The sequence below is a fragment of the Chinchilla lanigera genome, unplaced genomic scaffold, assembly GCF_000276665.1.
Source record: "Chinchilla lanigera isolate Chin_1 unplaced genomic scaffold, ChiLan1.0 scaffold00021, whole genome shotgun sequence".
Taxonomy (NCBI): Eukaryota; Metazoa; Chordata; class Mammalia; order Rodentia; family Chinchillidae; genus Chinchilla; species Chinchilla lanigera.
The window spans coordinates 23,551,279-23,574,284 of record NW_004955422.1 but is presented as its reverse complement, the minus strand read 5'-3'; the positions used below and the strand labels follow the sequence as shown (position 1 = coordinate 23,574,284).

The 23,006-nt window shown below is 42.1% G+C and overlaps 1 protein-coding gene across 1 annotated transcript in view; it reads right to left on the bottom strand.

Moving 5' to 3' along the window:
- The window catches only part of Slc35d2 (solute carrier family 35 (UDP-GlcNAc/UDP-glucose transporter), member D2), a gene marked incomplete at its 5' end in the record, with an annotated part of 38,210 nt that overhangs the window by 8,301 nt on the left and 6,903 nt on the right, over positions 1–23,006 (bottom strand). Inside the window, 6 exon segments of the mRNA XM_013514308.1 lie at positions 3,247–3,314; positions 8,351–8,443; positions 9,645–9,747; positions 14,112–14,180; positions 15,046–15,117; positions 19,880–19,947. Coding sequence (XP_013369762.1) covers positions 3,247–3,314; positions 8,351–8,443; positions 9,645–9,747; positions 14,112–14,180; positions 15,046–15,117; positions 19,880–19,947 — 473 coding nt within the window.

Sequence of the window (23,006 nt, the reverse complement as noted above, 5' to 3'; positions counted from 1 at the left end):
AGGGGATCCCGGTCCACATCCCCTCCTTCTCACAAGGTTGCTGTCCTCTGCTTCTCTTCCTTCTTTCACATAAAGCATTTTTGTTCTCCCTTCTAAACTTACATTTCTAATTCTTTATTGATGCATGATTCCCAGTCCTCGGCAGTGTTTACACTGTGGTCGTCCCCCCCACCCCCACCCCCGTGCAACAAGGACACCGATTTCAGAGGGTTTGCTTATCGATTTCAGAGGGTTTGCTTATCGATTTCCTTCACAATGATTAAATAAGAAAGCGCAAAGAAAACATATCAGTTCCTCCTCACCTTGCTGTGACATAAGACCCAAGCACGCTTAGCCAGGGAAGGGAGCTGGTCTGAGTTTTGTTTTGTTTTTTAATGGGCGGGCCTGCACAAAGGGTGACTCAGAGATGTGGTTTAGATTTCTCCAAGATTAAATGTTCTCAGTCAACAATGGGAGAACTAGAGGCTGGGGAATTTAGCTCAGTGGCACAGCACCTGCCTGGCAAGAGCAAGGTCGTGAGTTCGATTCCCGGTACCACAAAAAAGCCAAAAAAAAAAAAAAAAAAAAAAAAAACAATGGGAGAACTATAAAAATTTCACTAAACTCATGCTGCCAACAATGGCTAAGCACCCTAAGGGACCCTTACACTGAAGGTCTCCTGCCTGAAAAGGTCATTATGCGAGATGGTGTCCTAAAAGAAACACAAGAAGCCACTCCCCCCATTGCAAGGCAGAGGACAGAACAGGGCAGGGCTGCCTCAGGGAGGGGACACTGGGGGACAGCACTGTTTGGAACCTGAGCCTTGGGCCATACTCCAGAGGGGAGGGACATGAACGAGACCTGATGGAGGCCAGGTCTAAGGCAACACCTGCCTACAACCAGAAGCAAATCCACTCTGTCCCAGGAGGAAAGTTCTCCAATCTCCAATTTCAGACCATGGGACTGATTAACATTACACAATATGCTCAAATCACAGGTCACCAAACACACGAGAAAGCCAATCACAATGACAGCTAAATCAACAAATCCCATACTTCTGGAATCATCAGATACACAATCTAGAATAGCTACACATGGCACAATTTAAAAAATTAAAAAGTACAGTCACAAATCACCCAGGAAACAGTGTTGAAAATGAAGAAATGACGGGAAAAAACTCTGGAACTCTTACAGATGAAATATAAAATAGGTCAATCTCTAGTACAGAATAAACATTAAATCAGACACAGCTAAAGAGAGGATTAATGAGTGGAAGATATGCATGCATGCTCGAGTGCATGTGACTCCAACACTGCAGTTACTATCAAGCTTGACAAAGAGCATTGGTTCTTTTACACATATTGAAAACTGTAGTCTTTATGGTAAAAATTAAAAATAAGCGGCATAGTCACCTCTCTCAGGATAAACATGTTTGGCTGAGTAATCCCATAAGACAGTGATCCACAGATCCTTTCAGTGTGCATAAATACCAGTTCTGCCAGCTCAGGAGCTGCATCCCCAAGGCTTCCAACGGCGAGGAAAATGGCAGCGCAGGCAGTACAGTGCAGGGACCAAGGGAGGTGGCTGGGGTTCCCTGTTTATTCTTTTCATCTTTTGAATTACTAACTAGTTGTCTGCATCACCTGTTCATGCAAAGGAATCTTCAATTTTTAGAAGACTGAAAAGGACACATAGCCTCTCAACAGGAAAATACCCTTAAGATTTCAACCATAAAAACCTAATGGTCACATCATAAACAGCCTGGACACCTCATCTCTCCTCGGACATCTCCCTGCATGTCACAGGTGCAGCACTCAAGGAAAAAGCTGTCATTGTGTTGTAGACAGCTAAGTTAGGTAGAAACATTACAGGCAGAGAGACAGGGCTAAACCCTCAAAGGAGCCAGTGCAGAAGACAGATACATTGTAACTGTGGCAGGGAAGAGGTACCTCTGCTGGGGACCAGACCTCAAGACAAAAAATGAAACCTATGCACCCACATGCTTCCCCCAAGGATAAACAACATCTAAATAGGTATCAATCCTCCAAGGACAAACAATATCTAAACAGGTATCAAACACCTTGGGAAAGTCAGGAAGAGCCACCTACCCAACGCCCTCCAGGAAAAGCCCCTGTTCTGTTCATGCCCCCTTGCTACATAATTTGCTTCCCCCATTTGATCCATTTAATCAGTATTACCTGAGCAACTATGCTCAGAATCTTATCGGCTGACCACAGTTTCGTTCCACGTCATGCCCACCTTCCAGCTTCCCATTTTTCCCCATCTTGGACCCGCCTCACCTCGTAGTTTTGCTGTACAAAAACTCCTAGAAAAGGCAGGTCCCAGGCAACCCACTCGGGACCCCTTGTCTCTCTCTCAGACAAAGCTTTATTTCCCCAATAAATATATTCTCCTCTTAACCTCTGTTGTTCTAGAATCAATCCTGCAATTTTAGAGAACATGAACTTGTACCAGACATCTAGCAGGCTGGGAGTTTCTTTCCTCTGTATCAATTGCTGCATATTTATGTGAAAATCTTGGAAAATTAAGGACATGGTGAAACCACAGTACTACACTGGAGAGGTGTGCTGACTTCATTTCAGACAAACCTTCAGGAAGCAATAGCGGTGTCATATTTTGCAGTAGAATGTGACCTTAGTGCTTGCTCCTGGCCTTCCGGCTGTGCTCCCTGGTGTCCTGGTTCCCAGGTAACCCCTGCTGCAGTGGGACAGTGTCCCTCCCATCTCCCCAGGCAGTGGCTCCAGGACCCCCATCGATACCCAAGTCTGCAGTTGCTCAAGTCTCTTATATAAAATGGTTTAGGATTTGCATGCAACCTACCCAGACCCACCTCCCTGTGAACTTTAAATCATCTCTAGGTTTCCTAGAGGACCTAAGACAGTGTGAATGCTTCATAGATTATTGTTGTGCTGAATGAGTTAAGGCAGTGGTGGCAAACCTATGGCACTCATGCGGCACAGTGCTGTTTGTTATCACTGAAAGCTCTAAAAGGTTCCCCATCACTGATTCAGGGAATCATGACAAGGAAAAGGTCCATACATGGTCGCTACAGGCACAATCTGTTTTCAAATATTTCTATCCACACTTGGTTGAATCTGCAAATGTAGAGCCCCATGCAGACAGAGAGAGAAATGTAATTTTCAGAGAAAAACCAAAGGGACTTGACAGAGCAAACACTGGTATATTTAGATTTGCCTCATTGAGAGACACCATGGACATGCACTTCTATTTTCTATAGTTTCTTACCCCATAAAACAGGAAAGAAGAAACTGCATGATAAATAAGACATTCTTCCACTGGTTGAATTCAGTTGCCTGTTATTAAAAAGAAAAGAAACTGATGATTAGATAAATGGTAATGTGGATTAAATCTTTTGCTTTAACCAAACTCTGTTTTGGTATAGGAACCACTTCCTTTCCCCCCCCCACCCCACCCCACCCCCTCCCGGTACCATGAATCAAACTCACGACCTTGCGCTTGCCAGGCAGGCGCTGTGCTACTGAGCTAAGTCCCCAGCCCCTAGGAACCACTTTCTTATACCAAACAGGAAAGGGGTCCTAACCCTTCCTCCTCAGAAGGTCCAGTTTTGTTTTTTTTTTTGTTTTTCTGGGTTTTGGGGTTTTTTGTTGGTTTGGTTTTGGTTTTGTTTTGTTTTGTCTTTTTGAGGAAAGATCTCACTATGCAGTTCAGGCTGGTCTTGCCCTCACTTTGTACCGCAGGCTGGCCTCGAATTCACAGCAATCCTCCTGCCTCAGGCTCCCGAGTGCTGGGATTGCAGACGTGCGCCACCACACCTGGCCAGAAGGTCCAGTTTTTAAAATCCTGCGCCATGCTAGCTGTGTGAAGTTGGTCAAATTACTTTCCCTTCCTGAACCTCGGCTTCATTTTACAAAATAAGGATTACTGAAAGCAACAACAGCTTCCTTAAAAGGCTGGTGTGAGGACTGCGTGACATTCAACTTCACTGGCGGCCAGTACAAAATGATAGCTGTAATTGCTGAAGCTACTATGCACCTTTCAAATCTTTGCTAATTCATCATGATGAAATTGAGTTTGACGTAGTTTGTATAAATAATCTATGAAGAGTTTATTACCAAACCAACAATGCTGTCAAGGAAAGTTCAAGTTCATAAACTGTTTTCAGGAACCTGCATCATGGACAAATGAACTATGAATTACTACAAAGCAATCAGGTAACTGAGGTAGAAAAGATGGTAGACAGTGAAGCTTCAGGCTCAATTTCTGCTTCCCAGGAACTTAATTCCTTACTGAGAAAATATAATTACCCAACTGAAATGGCAAGAAACAATAAAAACAAGTATTTTTCATGTATCCCTCACCTGCCTCCAAAGTTTCAAGATGGCTCTAGACTGTACATAAGGATGCACTCAGTGACATGATGGGGACCCAGGCATGGTGGTGCACACCTGTAATCCCAACACTCAGGAGGCTGAGGCAGGAGAAACACTGCAAGTAGAAAGCCAGCCTGGGCTACATAGTGAGTTAAAGGCCAGCCTGAACTATATAGTGAGACTTTGTGTCAAAAAAACAACAACAAAAATGATTGATCAAAGCTCTGTTCACTTTCAGGTAAGCCATAATTTGTTAATCAAGTTTTAGTAACTCTGTACATTTAAAACTATTTTCATCATTTTTAAGTTTATAATTCAAAATTTTAAACAATTAGAATGGAATTCTATACTTAGTAGAGCTGTGTCACATTTTGCTGACACTGATTCATTAGTAGTACTTTGCCGACTTCTATCAAAAAGATATACATTAAAGGTACAAGACTAGAGAAACAGGTTGAGGGGCACATGGGTTGTACTGTTCTCCATGCTTCTGTATGTTTGAAAGCTTCCATCATAAGACAATTTTTTATACGCTTACTTGTGGGTTTGGAGTACAGCTCACTGGTAAAACTCATGCTTAATACACAAAAGGCCCTGGGTCAGATCCCCAACAACACATACACACACACACACCCACACACACACACACATACACACACACATACACACACACATGTACACACGCCTACATGTAAATACAGACACAAAATGCTTATAAAAGAAAAAAAATCATAATTTTAAATCCATTTTACTGAGAAGCCCCAAGCCTATTAAAGGGCAGAAAAGGGGCTGGGGATTTAGCTCAGCGGCAAAGCACCTGCCTGGCAAGCACAAGGTCATGAGTTCAATTCCTGGTACCAGAAGAAAAACAAAACAAAGCAAAACAAAAAAAAAATAAAGGGCAGAAAAATATCCAAGAGAATTAAAGCCAAAAAGATGATGCATAAGCAGTCATAGACCAAAACGACAGAAAATAATAAAAGTATGGAAAACACGTATCTCAAATTAAAAGAATATTTGAAATAGAAAAAAAAAAAAAATCCCCAAACTTCAAGCCAAGGATAAAAACAACATTTTCGGGGCTGGGGATTTAGCTCAGTGGCAAAAGCGCCTGCCTGGCAAGCGCAAGGTCATGAGTTCGGTTCCCGGTACCAGAGAAAAACCCAAAAAAAAAAAAAAAAAAAAAAACAACATTTTCTCAAACAGCTAAAGGTTTTTCTGCAAATAGCAAATGCAAACTATGTACTCCTGATACCAATAAAAACAGAGGATTGTTAGTAATTTTCATTAAAATATGCAGATTCTTTGCCAACGTAAGTTTTTATAGATTTCAGTTTATTTTATGTATTTAATAATAATGAGTCTAGGGGCTGGGGATATAGCTCAGTGGCGTAAGTGCCTGCCTGGCAAGCGCAAGGTTGTGAGTTCGATCCCCGGTACCGGAAAAAAAAAAAAAAAAAATGAGTCTATGAAGTTGGCAGTTTCAAAAATAATGCAGCATGATGTTTATTTAAAAACAAAGTAACTAAAGATTAATAACAAAGTACTACCTTTAGACTGCTCTTTATATCAAAGTATGTTGAAATGTGAATCTTTTTCATTTTGCGCTTTGGGTTTGTTTTTCAGCGAAGAAAAAACAAAGTCCTATTTTTTAAATCCCTATTTATCAGCTGTGAAGCACCAAATGGACTTTGGACCTCTTCAGAGAACTGTGTGACTAAACAGAGTTCACCTCAGACTACTTTCCAGGGGCCTGATTTGTCCACAAGAGGCGCTGTCGTCTCTGACTTTGCTGACTCGAGGTAGAATCAAGGTCCTGTTAATAAATCTAGCAACTGTGTGAACATGGAGTCGGGATGGAGCTCGCGCAGCTGTGCGTCACACACACAGGTCACGGTGGTCTCTGGTCCTGTCCCTCTCTCCCACGCCTAGTCACCAGTCAGCCAGAGAAAAGGGCGCATTCAATTTCTCCTTCCACCAGCAAGAGGAGTCAGCATCCTGCTCCATTTCTCCAGTCAGCGTTCAGGACAATGAAACCAAACCTGGCAAACAAGATGAGACTCTGTGTACACAAAGTCTCTTCTCTGTGTTGTATTTGGTGCATAAAATCGCCCGCACAGAAAGTGACCAAAGTATATTGTATGCATTGAAACTGCACACCCTCCAAAACAGGAAACTAGGGGCAAGAGAAAGAGCAGTATGTAGGATTCAAATTATGCTTTCTATTGAACGAACATCACCTTCACTCTCCAGTAAATGCCAAAAATTGTGAGGTCAAGCCATGCTACGATGAAGCCCAGCTCAGCATGGAAACACATGCCTATAGTCTCAGCTACTTGGGAGGCTGAGGCAGGAGGATCACTTGAGTCTAGGAGCTTGACAACAGCCTGTGCAATATAGGAAAATCATGTCTCAAAAGAGATTAGTAAAATTAATGAAACAAAAATTTTAAAAAGATGAGGACTGGCAGTATATGTTAGGTCTCTTTTTGTAAAATACAAGAGTTATCTTACAGTTTTTCACAGTGAAGGAAGGAAACACTGGCTTTTCTTACACAAATAGAATAGTTGAGACTATAGCTAAGGATGTGTTTCTAGACCAGGTTGCTGGATGTATCACCTGCTGTCCTCAGGACGTTACTTAAGCTCTAGCCCTGAATTCCATTCCTATAACATGGGGATAGGGGCAGTATTCTCCTATGAGGACCGGGGTGGGAATGCAATGAGACAGTCACAAATAATGAACCAAAACACGCTCCATGAATCTTAGCATCACTGTTCTTCACAAGAAAGGAGAAGACTCCTGCGTGGTGAGCATGGTAGGTCGCAACAACATCCAGAAACACCTTGTGGAAGTGTGTAAATCAGTGACTCGATGTGGGAACACATATTACTACAGAAACACTATTTTAAGGTATAAATACCATGCGCCTTGTCTGTTTTACTCTTAAGGTGCCTAAAAAGCTGTTTCTGGCCACTATAGCATTCAGAACATTGTTCCTCTGGGGAGATATCTTTTCCAAGAGTTTTTAAGAGTTACATGATTTTTATTCTTGGTAATAAATAGAAAAATGAAGCTACTACCCAGGCAAAGTGGTGCACACCCATATCTGTAGCACTCTGGAAGCCTGGGTCAGGACAACTACAAGTTCAAGTCCAGCCTAGGAAACACAGCAACTTAGTGAGCCTCTGTCTCAAAATAAAAGAAGGTCTAGGGATATAGACCAGTGCAAAGGCCCTGAGTTCAATCCCCAGAGCCACAATCAATACATACATACATATATACATACATACATACATACATATATACATACATACATATGTACTCCCTTTTCAAAAGTGTCCACATTTCCTTCTCAGGGTTGTAGCTGTGCTGGGATCGCCACCTCAGCAAAAATGGAAAGTGGGAGCCAGGTGTGGTGGAGGATCACAAGCTCAAGTCCCACCAGGGCAACTAAACAACTTAGTGAGAACGTGTCTCAGCATAAAAAAATTGTAAAGGGCTGGGGATGCTGCTCAGTGTTGAGAGCCGGGGTCAAATCCCAGGGGCCAGGGTACTGAACCTAAGTTAGAGGAAAAGTGGGGCACGACCCAGGGGTGGTGGACAGTGCTACTCAAACTCAGATTTTTATGGCTCTCCAAAAAGTTTCACATTCTGAGTTCTGTTACTACGTCTTGCTACTCCCCAACTGTCTAAAGATAAATATGACTGTAAAGATAGTACCCAAGGATCATTAAGGTTATCACACTCATTTGTTGAGAGAGGGTCTCACCTTGTGACCCTAGTTGGTCCTGAATTCCTGGGCTCAGGAGGCGCTCTTGCCTCATCGTCAGGAGTAGCTTGGGCCACAGATGAACCTGGCTCTCAAGCTTTGCTTTTATGTGCACTCCTGGTAAGCCTGGCTACTTTTACACTTCGAATTTCACTACTACCAAATGCTGACTATTGACACTGTAAAAGCTGGCTAAGTAAGACCGCAATGACCGTCACCGGCTCACCTGCTGCAGGTCTCCGGTGGAGACACTAATAAGAAAAGTGGGGATAACCATGAAGCAGGCATTGTAGAAGAGCACTCCGTACTTCCCCAGCTCCTGCAAACACAGAACAAAAGCCCAGGCAACTTTAGAAATACAGAGCATGGGACTTCCTGGGACTATCTGTACAACTACCCATCTATTCAAATTAGAGTATGCATCTGACCAACTCTGAAATAGTTTCAGCAAATTTCTGACGTAAAATGTTGCATTTCAGTTGTGCTGTGATTTCTGAATAAATATTTGTTTGACATCAAAAACTATGGATAAAATGGCTGAAAACAGAAGGCCTCCAGGGTTGACTGTCTCTACCATTCCGTGAGGTTTTTCTAAACCATGTTATGCAAAATGAGGAATCTGAAATAAAATATTTAAAATGTTAACGTAAAAACTCCTTCAAAGCATCTCATTCCCTCCATTGAAGAAAAGCCTGTTATGTATTTACTTTCATGAAAGTGACCACACCACGTTTTCCACCAAAAAAAGAGTGGCATATTGTGCTTTTTCAAAAGGCAACAACCCTGGCTTTGTAAAACTACTGCCATTAAAAGAAACAAATGACCACAGAGATTAAAAAAAAAAAAAAAAATGCTTATGGAAATGAGCCTGCGGCTGGAGTGAGCCCAGTCCCTGGACACAAAGAACATGGGACAAAGAACCATATGCCGGGTTCATCGGAGGCTTCCGGTGACAGCTGGGGTTGGGGCCACCACACTTTGCAGTGAGAAGACCTGTGCTGGAGGACCTCACACATTTGCCACTCCAGTCACTTTATCCCACAAAGAGGAAACTGCAGTTTGGAAAAGTGAAGATGCAAACTCAGGATAGAAAAAAAAAAAAGAACAAAGTCACAGCAGCCAGTGACAAAAAAGAATGTGCTTTTCCAGACAGACAGACAGACAGACTGATTGATTCCTCCTGAGTGAGCATGTAAAACAGTGACATTTTGGGCTGGGAATATAGCTCAGTGTTAGAGCATTTGCCTACTGTGTAAGAGGTTGTGGATTCCATCTCCAGAACCACAACAAAATAAAATAAAATAGTGGCATCTGTTTTTCCCTATCTAATTTTCTCCCAAAGTTTTTCAAGACTAGGAGTAACAAGTACTTACACAAGATAATTAAAAAGAAATCTATCAGAAAACTGATAGATCATATAACGTAAATTACACAACAACATACAAATTCATATTTACTTCTCCTGGCATTTTGGGGCCAATGGGCAAATTCTAAAAGCTCTAAGAGGGAAGAGCTGGTACCTTGGGGTCCATTTTCTGTTTGGTGTAAACTCCATTTGCTGCTGTGAAGATGTCATTCAGGAATACAAAAATATAACCTTCCAAGTTAAAAGCAAGGTCGGAACTAAAGGAAGAACACAAAACAGGAATGATTATTTCGAAACTTGTAACCTGGCCTCAAAGTCCCAATCAAACTCTGGTGAAGTGCTAGTAACACCTTTTCTCTGCGTGTGTCCCCCTCCTGGTGGTGAATGGTTAATGCCTCTGCTCAGCCTCCAGACAAAAACAAACCCAGCCAATGGGGCGGCTTCAACTTAATTACTCCTGGAGACCCAGGGACCTTCCCATCTTCCTTTCGCCGCAAAGCCCTTTGCTTATTGTCGTACAGGGGCCCAGCCCCAGTACACCCCTTGGGGACAGGGAGGAGGGACTGGACAAGAAGGGCGTGTGGGAAGCAACGCCCCACCAGCTGCCCCAACAGCGCCCCGCCCATCACAAGACGAAGGCGGCATCAGGGCGTCTGTGCGACTCTCCCAGGACCTGGAAACATCTCCTTGTCAGTTTTCACTTTAAACAGAACAGCGCGAGTTATAAAAATGTTTGGAAGGATGCCACACGGGGACAAGAGGGCGAAGGATAACTGGTATATGATGTGGCCATTCACCTGCACTTCATCTGACAGACAGTACCAGACCCAGGTCGTACTTCATAAATGGCCAGGAAGAAAACACTTTTCCTCTAACTTAGGCTCAGTACCCGAGAGTAGGCAAATGTATTTCTTTGCTCACCATTCATTCGTTCGTTCGTTCGCTCATTCACTCACTGATTTGTGGAGCCACTATCTCGCTCTGTTGCTCAGACTGGCACAGTGCCATCTCACACATGGAAAGGCAGACTCATAAAAATATTACGATGAGTCCTCACCCACCCTATTCACCAGCTCTGCCGCTGTGCCACTCCTAGCTCTTCCCCAAAGTCAAAATGGCCGTGGAATGTAAATATACTGCACTCACTCAGGACCTTGAGGCGGCTGTTACAGTGCAACTAAAGACACTCGAGGAGGAAGATTCCAGCAGTGCTTCAGAAAGCGGCAAGAACAATGGGTCAAGTGTTCCAAGGCAAAGAGGAATGTTTTGAGGAAGATTAATGGCAATGTGTCCTTTACTGTGATTTTTTAAAAAAATATTTAAACGTTCAGTGTAGTTTTGATCACACCTCATGTATGGTGTGTTAAACCAGCAGTGTGTGGGGTATCTGTTACAGTAGCATAAGCTGACTCCTATAACCAAGTCTGATCCAGCAGTTGTTGCACGGGGATGAGTTAACTCACAAGAAGAAAAGGACTCACAGCTGGCCTGCAGCTCAGCACATGAATGTCACCCCCAGACGGGGTTCTTCCTCCGAATTCTAGAGAAGGGGACAGTTGAGAGGATCTCTGCCCAGTCGGCTCTTGGGTAAAAGATGCTTTCAGATACAGGATTTACCCTTTCACTAGGTTATCATTAAACACACTAAATGAGCTGAATAAATTTCCTCGCACACACACAGCATCTGAAGGACATTCTTCACCAAAGAAGTACACATTTATAAACCACTTTGTTGAAGTCTTCAACTGGCTGAAAGTCAGTGGTTTTCAAAGCCATAAGGAACCCAGAAGAGAAAGGAGGCCCAGGGCACTGAAGGAAGAGGGCACCCTCAACAAAGCTCTTCCCCTTTGAAGCTACTTTCTCCACAGGACGTGCTTGGAGCAGTGTTTATGAATAAAACTTTCTCCAAGTGCCACTGTTCATTTCCTGAGCTGGCCCTGTTCCAGAGGATGTGACAGAGCTTCAAGGGGACTGGCCTCAGTCCACAATGAAGACTGGGTAAGCAAAGGGGGCAGAAGAAATGTAAATAATAACTCTCCATCTACTCAAGGGATTAAACACGTGGATAACAAAAATCAACCTGTCACTGCCGCTAATATGTCCCTACTATGCTATGTCTTTCCGCCTGCTTATTTTGCTTATTGTCTGTATCTACACCTGAAACAGAAGCTTCACAAAAGCCAGAGTCTTAGTTACTTTTCTCATTGCTGAGACAAAATGCCCAACACCAAAAGTTAAAGGGAAGAAAGATTTGTTTAGCTCACACTTTTTAAAGGTTTCAGTCTATAGCTGGCTGGCTCCAGGGCAGGGTGGCTTTGCAGAGGAAAACTGTTCATGGTGGGCAGAAGACAGCAAACCAATGACTGACCTTAACATTATCTTTCTGCCCCTTCTATACTCTGTTCAGGCTGCTGGGATCAGGGCAGTGCCAAATTACTCAGTGAACTGATCACACACCCTTAATTCCAGCATTACACTCTAGACCCAGCCACCTCTGCAAAGCCCCCCACCATGACTGCACAAGGCTTTGGGATACGTCTAGGCACACATCATCACAGCCAGGGTTTTTGTCTAGCTTTTTTAACTACGGAACTCCTGACATGCAGAATGATGCCTGGCATACAGGACATGCTCAGTGTGAGTTACTTCACTTACTTCTCACAGTGACTCATGAGGTGGATGCTATTTTAATCCCAGTTCAAAAATCAAGGGCTGAGGGCCAGAAGTGGTGGTGCACACCTGTAATTCCAGCACTTGGGAGGCTGAGGCAGGAGGAATATTGTGAGTTCAAAGCCAGCCTGGGCTACAAAGTGAGTTCAAGACCAGTCTGAACTGCAGAGTGAGACCCTGTCTCAAAAAGACAAAAAAATCAAGGGCTGAAATAACTGAGGGATAGGGAGGCTAAACAGCCTGTCCTAGGTAAACAGGTAATAAATGAGGAGACTAGAAGAAGATCCCAGGCATCCTGTTTGGCAGCCCAAATCTTTACTTAAAATGCAATTAGTGAGCCTGGTGTGGTGGTGCACACCAATAATTCCAGCAGTCTGGGAGGCTGAGGCAGGGAGATCACAAGTTCAAATCCAATCTGGGCAATTTAACCACTTAAAGAGAATCTATGCAAAGCCCCGGTTCTCTACTACTGCAAAAAATAAATAAGTAATTTTTTAGATGCAAGCAATGAACCTAAGAGAATTAACAATCAAGTTAACTGAGATTCTTTCAAACTCTTCTTCCTTGCGTTCAATCAAGAAGGCATATACCAAAGTATAGTACAACAACTCTTGATAATCTCCTACCTCTTTTGTCTGTAACTCACTATTATTTGTCTATTTGTTTTCCTGAGAAACTATTTTGTAGACAATAATATGTAAAATGATAACCATTGATAATTTCCTACCATTTTGTCTGTAATTTGCTATGTCCCCCCTATTATTATGTTATCCTTCTTTTATTCTTTAAAATTAAAAAAAAAAAAAAAGAAGGCATATTTTCTGTAATCTCCTTTACAGATGAGGAAATGGAAGGAGAAAAAGGCTGAGAAACAGCTTACAAGGGGCTGAGCTCAGGTGTGAGTGCGGGAAATGTAACCGTGTACATGCACTGGCCCAATCTGAGCACCCGTCTGCAAGTGTAACCTTGAACTCTGCATTCTGGCTCTTACACATGAAAGATCAGGCAGTAATCCTGGGCTGTGCTGGCTTCTACCCTAAATATACAAGCACATTTAGTGAAAGGGGAATAGGAATAATATGCCGGTGTGGGCTGGTACCCCAAAACACTTACAGACAGCATTCTACCACTGAAACAGTGAATGCTAAGGTCTCATGGTAAAACAAGCAACAACAAGAGCTTTGTAGATCTGTCATGGGGTGTGTGTGTGTGTGGTTGTGCTGCTAAAGATTAAATCTAAGGCCTTTTGCATGCTAAACACACACTCAACCACTGAGCCACAACTCCAGCTCAGATCTGTTAGTTAGTTAGTTAGTTAGTTAGTTAGTTAGTTAGTATTTGGTACCGGGGCTCAAACCCACAGCCTTCACACCATGTTCACCCTTAGCCCTTTTTAAATTCTGTTAATTGAGACAAAGTCTCACTAAGACACTAGCTGGGCTCAAACTTTGACTCCTCCTGTTTCAGCCTTCAAGAGTGCTAGGATTACAATTGTGCCACCACTCCCAATTCCAAATCTGTTATTTTTAAGCAAACATTTAAAAACTTCCCAAGTTACAGAATTTTTGTGTGCTACTAGGGATTGCACTCAGAGCCTTGCACATGCTAGCTAAGCACTCTACCACTGAGCTACAACCCCAGCCCTCACGAAAAACATTCATGTTGAAGACATTCGGTAATAATAGTTCAGAGTTGCTTGGCTTTGTTTACAAAGAATAACTGTACTAGTGACTGGTAATGTTCACCATACGTGTTCTCAGAAGCGCTCTGGCCAACACAGAACCCAGCTGGGAGTCTCACAGGACCACAGGGATCCCACTCACACAACACATTTGTCACTTAGTTGCTCAACTCAGCCGCAGCCAGATGATAAATGAACCCCAAGGATGGGGCTGGCCCTATTGCCAAGCCCACAAAGAAGTCACTGAGCAGAAACAGAGAAAAGTCTTACCCAGCTGCCACAACAGCCCCAAGGACAATGGCGAAGACGCTGACCACGATGTCCAGGGAGTGCTGCTTCCTGCCCAAAGAAGCAAGGAAGAGAGGGAAGGGGAGGAGAGGGAAATAAAAACGCAGATTCTGCTTTTCCAACAGACCAGTACAGCATTCACAGTTTTATAACTAAGATCCAGTGGTGTTTAACATAGTCACTAGAACTGTAAATCAGACCAACTTTATTTTTTAAGCAGTTTTCATAATCAAATTATAAACTAGTATCTCTGTTCTCAGCAGAGAGACGCTGGGACAGAATCAGAAGAGGACCTAGCTCGAGGTCTGGTTCACATGGACCTACATGGAGCATTAAAAGACTGAAAAAGGGTGCAATTCAGTGCTGAGGCTTAAATCAGCAAAGCATCCACTAAACTTCATCGTGAAGTAATTGTCACAGCAAACCCACAACTGCCTTTCTCATCATCATCTTTATGGGAAATTTTTACACCAATAGTATGAAAATTAATTTATTCTAACGTTATAATCATTGCATCAGAATCACTTTCCTTGATATTCCACACTCCTATCCCATATTATAGAAACAATTTTTCTTCCATATTCCAAAATATGGAATGGTGTCTATTCTATGGAACTTAGCAAACAAACTTATAACTGTCTTGAGAAGGCTGCTTCTCCTTTTATAATTTTACACCAAAAATGTGTGTTGTTTGTCTAATATAAAATGACACTTTTTAAAAGTTCTTCATCAAGTTTTAGTGGATCATGGAAAGAGGTAACTGATTTTAATTAAATAAGCTATTTGTCCTCAGGTAATTACAACTAATAATTCAACTACTTGGAACGCTGGCTGGATGGCAAGAATTCACTGGGTCAAAACAATGCAGGGGTAGGAACACACTGGAAATGGAAGAGAAGTAAAAAGCGAAATTCACCCAAGTATGATGGTCTCCAGGAGTAGTGTAAGCGGAATGGTGAACTTCCTGAGCACGGTGAACATCGGCAAGCTGTCAGGAAAAGATTCGAGTGGACTATCAGACAACCCATGTTGGTTGGTCTTCTTGTTTTGAACCTGTCTTTCATTTTTTCACTAAGTCCATTAATTTTCCAAATTAAGAAATAAATCCTTACAATTATGGTCAATTGATTTTCAACAAGGGTATCAAAATAATACAGTGAAGCCGGGCGTGGTGGCGCATGCCTGTAATCCCAGCACTCGGGAGGCTGAGGCAGGAGGATCATTGCATGTTCAAGACCAGCCTGGGCTACAAAGTGAGCTCAAGGCCAGCCTGAACTGCACAGCGAGACCCTGTCTCAAAAAGACCAAAACAAAACAGACAGAGCAAGAGAGAATCAGAATCAGTCTTAGTGGTGCATACCTACAGTCCCAGCATTCTGGGAGGCTGAGGCAGAAGGATCACAAGGTCCAGTCCAGCCTGGATAACTTAATAATTGAATAAAACCCTGTCTCAAATTTTAAAAAGGGCCAGAGATGTAAATCATTGCAAAGGCCCTTAGTTCAATCCATAGTACAGTACAGAAAGAAAAAGAGAGAGAAACAGAGAGAGAAAGAGAGAGAGAGAGAGCAAACTAAACTCCTACCTCACAACATATATAAAAAATTGACTCAAAATATTTCAAGGATCCAAATGTGGGAACCAACACCCCATAAACTATAAAACTCTTAGAAGAAAGCATAGGAATGCATCTTTATAACCTTGGGTCAAACAAAGTCTTCTTAGATACAACGTTAAAAGCACAATCAACAGAAGAGAAATTAGATAAACTGGACTTCATGAAAATTAAAAAGCTGTATAGAGGCCTAGGATATAGCTCAGCAGTATAGCGTTTGCCTGGCAAGCAAAAGGTCCCAAATTTGATTCCCAGAACCCCCGCCCCAAAAGCTGTATAAATGGAAACAAAATGAGATATACATGTGCAATGGAGTATTATTCAGCCTTGAGAAGGAATAAAGTTCTGATACATGCTACATGGCTGAACCACGAAAACATCTTGCTACATGAATACACTCAACAAAAAAATGACAAATACTATATACAGCTCCCATGGTATGAGTCATTTAGAGTTGACAAGTTCTCAGAGATGGAAAGTAGAGGAGTGAATACCAGGAAACAGAGGGTAAGAGGAGTAAGGATTTATTCTTTAACTGATACAGATTTTCTGCTTGGAATGATAAAACCATCCTAGAAATGAGTAATGGCGATGGCTACACACCACCATGAATACGCTTAATGCAAGTGAGTCATACACTTGAAATGGCTAAAACAGTAAGTTTTATGTGATGTATAGTTCACCTGAAGTATTACTTAAATTTTTAAACATTTAAAACTTTAGTGCTTTAACAGACACCATTAAGAAAATGAAAAGAGCTGGGTATAGCGGTGCATGCCTGTAATCCCAGCACTTGCGATGCTGAGGCAGGAGGACTGCTGTGAATTTGAGGCCAACCTGGGCTACATGGTGAGTTCAAGGCCAGCCTGGACTATACTGTGAGATCCTATATCAAAAAAAAAAAAAAGAAAGAAAGAAAGAAAGAAAGAAAGAAAGAAAGAAAGAAAGAAAAGAAAAGAAACTCCAAAACACAGGATCAAACTTTATAAATCATACATTTTTTCCAGAATATATAAAGAACACTTATAACTCAATAATAATAATAAACAACCTTATTTAAAAATACGCAAAGAATCTGAATAGATATTTTCTCTAAAGAAGATATACAAATGAGCACCTAAAAAGATGCTCAACATCATCCGTCATCAGGGAAATAAAAATGAAAACCACAACGAGATACCGCTTCATCATCACTAGAGTGACTGAAATCAAAGACAGACGATAATAAATTTGGTAAGGAGGCAGAGAAGCTGCAACCCTCATACATTGCTGGTGGGGATACAAAATGGTGCTGGCACTTTGGAAAATAGTTAAAGCAGTTCTTTAAAGTGCTACACAGAGAATTACCAGATGACCTAGTGATTCTCCTATTATACCCAATCAGTTTCAAACCTATTCTTCCAACTCATCGGGCCAAAATCCATGAGGTCCTCTTTGTCTTTCTTTCACACCCTGAAAGTTATTCATCATGATATTGTTTCCTTCATTCAAAACTTAGTCAGTGTTCAAACTGTGATCTTTACATATCATTTAACAGTAAAAATAACCAGGAGATCCTTAGAGAAATAGAAGGGGAAGCCAAATACAATACATCCTGCAACAGAAAACAAGGAAGTCGTCAAAGACTTCTGGGGCCTTAAAACAAGACTCAACTCAAAGGAACTCCCAATGGCCTGGCATGGGATAGTTTGAACATCAAAAGAATTATTTTTACAAAGAACGGAAACATATCATATTAATAAAACAAATAGATCAATGGAAGAAATAGCCTAGGAACAGATCCACAGAAATCTAATCAACTGCTCTTTGACAAGGAAGCAAAGGCAAGTCAATGGAGAAAAGACAGACCTTTCAACAAACGGTGCTCAAACAAATGGACATCCACAGGCAAAAAACTGAACTTATACCTTTCACAAAAAGTAACACAAAGGGGATCATAAACTTAAATCTGGAGCATAAGCTATAAACCTTCTGGATGATAACACAAAAGAAAATCTAGGTGACCTTGGGTTTGGTGAGAAGTTTTAAATATGACATTAAAAGCACAGTCCATGAAAGAAAAAAACTGATCATGGAGCTTCATTAAGAACTTCTGCTCTGTGCAAGTCAATAAGTACTAAGAGAACGATAAGATGAGCTATAGACTTGGGAGAAATATTTGCATCTGACAAAGGACTTGTATCAAACACATGAAAATCCATGAGCTCATAATGACAGGAAAAACCAAGAACCAAAAGACAGTTTTCAGTGATCACCACCAAAGGTGACAGGATATTAACTTATCGCTCATCACATCTCTAAGTAAAGTTTTATCCTGGAATAATGCCTCTTCACAGTGCTTATCAATGGCAGCAAAAAACATCAGGGGAAAATCGAGGGAGCTTTCTATGGAAGGGACCAGATTGACTCCTTTAAAAAGTCATGGAAGGGCCAGGTGTGATAGTGAACGCCTGTAATTCCAGTACTCAGGAGGCTGAGGCAGGAGAATCACTGTGAATTCAAGGCCAGCCTGGTCTCCAAAGTGAGACTGAGGCCAGCCTGAATTAGATAGTGAGACACTGTCTCAAAAAACCAAAAAACTTATTATTAATAATAGTAACGAAAAGAGGAACAGCTGAATATAATTTCATTCTATGTGGAATGGGGCATTACGTGCCCTGTCAGTGACATCACCAATAAAAGTGATCTTCCCTGAAAATGTGAACCTGAATCTGATCAGGCTTCTATAACCAACTACCAGTTTACAGAAAATATGAGGGCTAAAGGAATACGTTCCATGACACCCCAAAGCAGCAACAAATCTTTCCACTTCTCAGCCTCACTTGCTGGTTCCCCGTCTTCCCTGAGAAACTGTCATGACACCAGCAAGCTCTGGTCTGTCACAGACCCCTAGGTGCATGAGGCAGCTGTGCTGTTAGCTGAAGCCATATCCTCAGCTGCACAGAGACTTGGCCACAGGAAGCCTTCATGCAAATGTGAGGGGTTACGAAAAATGTCCCAGAACCGCCCCAGTCCTCGAAGGAACCAACAAACCAACTTAAGTCTACCACTGAAAGCAGCGTTTCGTACTTCAGTTTTCACGAGCACAAACTGTCCTTCGAAAACAAGAGGAGATGACAGGCCTGACGCCACCTTTCCCCTTCGTGAACATCCTTTGCTCTCCGGTCCCCCTGCTCCCAACCTCCGGTCCTCTCTTGCTGTAGGACTTGCCCTTAACTTCGGCCCACATTTGAACAAAGCACCTTCCTTTCTTTAGGCCTTCGTTTGTGGGAGTCCAATCACGTCTCTTCCACCACATTTGCTATGAGGGAAGCTTAGTCCTTCTACATTTTCACTTCTCGTAGCGACTTTTAACAAAATCAGTCAATCAAAGAACACTGAGATAAATGCAAATGTCAGAAGTACATAGTACAAGCTGGGAAATAACATCTGCTCCTTATTTTTGCCTCCTGCAACCTGACCTATGCCAAAGCAGATAAAATGTTTCTGCTTTTATAAAATGTTGATGAAACCAAAAGTTATATGTAACTGAATTTATACAAAGAAACTATCTGAATAAATCATGCCTTTCTTACCTAGAAATCTACAGATCTCATGTTCTATGTTGAGATATGAATATAAGAAAAAATAAACTTTTTTTTTTTCCGGTACCGGGGAAATCTACAGGTCTCATGTTCTATGTTGAGATATGAATATAAGAAAAAATAAACTTTTTTTTTTCCAGTACCGGGAATCGAACTCACAAGCTCATGCTTGCCAGGCAGGTGCTGTGCTGCTGAGCTAAATCCCCAGCCCCCAAAATAAACTTTTTAACACTCTTAAAAATATCATCAAATTCCACTCAGAATGACAGCTTTTTTTTTTTTTTTGGTCTTTTTGAGGCAGGGTTTTACTCTCAGTTCAGGTTGGCTTTGAACTCACTTGTAGCCCAGGCTGGCCTAGAACTCACAGCAATTCTCCTGCCTCAGCCTCCTGAGTGCTGGAATTACAGGCATGTGCACCATGCCCAGTTTCAACTTACTTTCTTAAATTATAAAGCTTTACTGCCTTCTCTACATAGCCCAAGCAGTAGCAGTCTTTGAGCCACTGGAAGCCAGGGCTGAGCAACCTCCCACCGACCATCGTTCTGCACCATACCTTAATTTACTTGTGCTCGATAATCCGCTTAAGTGGTTTCCAACATAGAGGAGAGGCAGAGGAAACAGCTGCCATTAAAAAGAAAGGAAAAGAAAAGAAAGAATATTTGGTTAGATCTCCAAGAATGGATTTTTCTCCATACGGTAGAAATGGTGGCATTCGCATCCCATCAATAATCAAATCATCTGAATTCCTTTGCCTGCAGGGACTGAATTTTCCAGAATCCAAAATTTCCCAAATGACCCAAATAGGTAGGTGTCCTAGGACATCCTTTATGCTAGGAAGGGGTGAGGGAGACAACTGTAAAGAACTAACACCTTGACCTTGCCCACATTCGTACTATCTGGACAAGGACCACTGGGGAGGGGGGACCGACCCTGGGCTGAATCAGGGAGTTGAGGGTGAGTATTTGTAGTCCCTAGGTACAGCCTCAGAAGGCCACAGAAAGGCAGGCACACTTCTTTCTGTGCGTGTCTGCACTCTCCTGGACAAAGGTGAACATAACTGTCTCTTACTGGAATGTCACAGGTCTGTGGTCCTTTCTAAAAGGGCTGGGGTGTGGCTCAGTGGTAGACTGTGTGCCTTGCGTGCACAAGCCCTGAGTTCAATTCTCAGTACCACCAAAAAAAAAAAAAAATTTGCCAAAAAGTTGTGTACACTGGCCACATAACCTTGGAATTTGTTTCAAAGGTCTACAACGATTAATTATCTACTACATCAAATAATGTAAGAGTTGTACTTGAATTAGGTACACTGAGCTCTAAGCTTCTGAGTTATTTTCAAAGTATATTGGTGAAATAAACAAAATTTAAGGTCTAGTCTTCCATAAGAAAAAAACTACTGTCCTTTGTGAAGATAACTTGGAGCTTTTTAAATTGTATAATATTCCACAGTTATCATGCTGACTTCAACATTTCTTTTTCCATTAAAAATTATCTGAGCATGGTAGCAAATGTCTATAATTCCAGCACTCAGGAGGCCGAGGCAAGAGAATCGCCACAAATTTGAGGCCAGCTGTGAGGGTTTGTGTCTGGATGTCCTCCAAAAACCTCATTCAGTCACGGGAGCAGGCTTTCAGGAGGCAGATGAATCTAGTTTGTGATTGGTTCATTCTTGAGTGCTGGGATTGGGGGTGTGAGTGCTACACCTGCCCTAGGGTGGGTAGCCTGCATACAATATAAGGGAAGGAAAAAGGTTTGCTCTGCCCCTTGTGCTCTTGTTGCTTTTGCTGTCTTCCTCTGTCCCACCCACCATGAACTGTTGACCCTCTGCCATGTGCCACCCTGCCTTGGAGCCAGCTGCTATGGGCCGAACCCTCTACAAACTGTGAGCTAAATAAACCTTTCCCCCTTTAACCTTGGATGTCAGGTATTTTGTCTCAACCACAAGAGAAAGCAACCAAGATACCAGCCTATGTTACATAATGAGTTCAAGGCCAGCCTAAATTATATAGTGAGACCCTGTCCCAAAAACAAACAAACAAAAAAAGCCAGGGGAATGGGCAGGGGAAGGAAACAAGCTATATCATGTACAGGTACAAATTCTCTATGATGAATAGAATCATTATGTATATCTAAAATGTACCAACAACAAAATCTGATTAGATATAAAAAGTACATTACACATGCAAATCAGATATGATAGCCACTGAAATGTACTGAAATACTAAGTAACATCTACCCCAAAATGTTATAAAATTTTATTATCAGGAGATTTGCACAAAAAAGAGGCTAGAAAGAAGAGAAAATAATGGACCCAGGCCTTGGCTCTTTACTAGTACACAAGATGTATAAAAACAATACCATAATAATAGGTTAGCTATAAAAGGTTCAAGTCACCAACAACTTCTGACAGTTGCCAGCTAGACTGATAACTGCCCACTGTAATGGACTTTGGACTATATTCTTCAAGCAGAGCTTTTCCAGCTTCAACTGAACACCCATCACTGCTGCAACTAAACAGAAAAGGGAGATATGTTGGGAGCCACCACTGGGGCTGGATATTGATCATAAGAGTGAGGGCAGGACAGAGCCAGAGTGCCTCAGGCAGTCAAGCTACCTCAGTATTGAAAAAGGCATCCTGCCGGACAATTACAGTTGTTAGTCGCTAGGCAACATTACCCCTCATGATACTAACTTTGCAAGTGTATAAAATAAAGGCCCCTACTGTTGAAGTCAGTCCTCTTGCTCCTCAGGTAAGAGGTAACTCCACCTGACCTTGGCTTTTGTCTCTTGTCTTTATTTTCTAAATCCTCTCATCATTTTCTCCCGGGGACCACCGAGATTCCGAGTCCCACAATTCTGGTTGGCAGCCTACAAATGACTCAACAGTAATACAATTTAGGTAGTATAGCTTTGTAAGATTTGGGTGCAGCAGGGTATGGTGGTGCATAAGTGTAACCCCAGCACTGAGGGAGGCTGAGGCAGGAGGACTGCAAGTTCAAGTCCTACCTGGGCAATTTGGGAGACCCCATCTCAAAATAAAAAAGGGTGGAGAGTGTAGCTCAGTAGTAGAGCACCCCTGGCTTTGATTCCAATAATAATAATAATAATAATGATAATAATAATACTAATAAAAAATTTTTCAAAGGTTTGGATATCCACAAAGATCAATTGCCCTCATTTTCCCATATAATTCAAAATAAAAACAATACTGACTTCTAGTTTGGGAAAACAGTACATTAGATGATTTGTGCTAATCATCTTGCTAAGGACAACTTAAATGCCAAATAAATAATTAAAAACCTTCACAAAAGCCTGAATGCCATGGGAGGGCGGTGAGGAATCTCCTGTGTAAAGAAGGGAAAACAGGGCCAGGCGTGGTGGTGCACACATGTAATCTCAGCACTCAGGAGGCTGAGGCAGGAGGACTGCAGTGAGTTTGAGGCCACCCTGGGCTACAAAAGTGAGTTCAAGGCCAGCCTGACCTGCATGGTGAGACCCTGTCTCAAAAAGACAAAAAAAAAAGAAGAAGAAGAAGAAGAAGAAGGGAAAACAAAAGCCTAGAGAGAAACGATGGCAGCTAGAACACAGCAGAATTCTATCTTCAGGGGCTGGGGATTTAGCTCAGCGGCAAAAGCGCCTGCCTGGCAAGTGCAAGGTCGTGAGTTCGGTTCCCGGTACCGGAA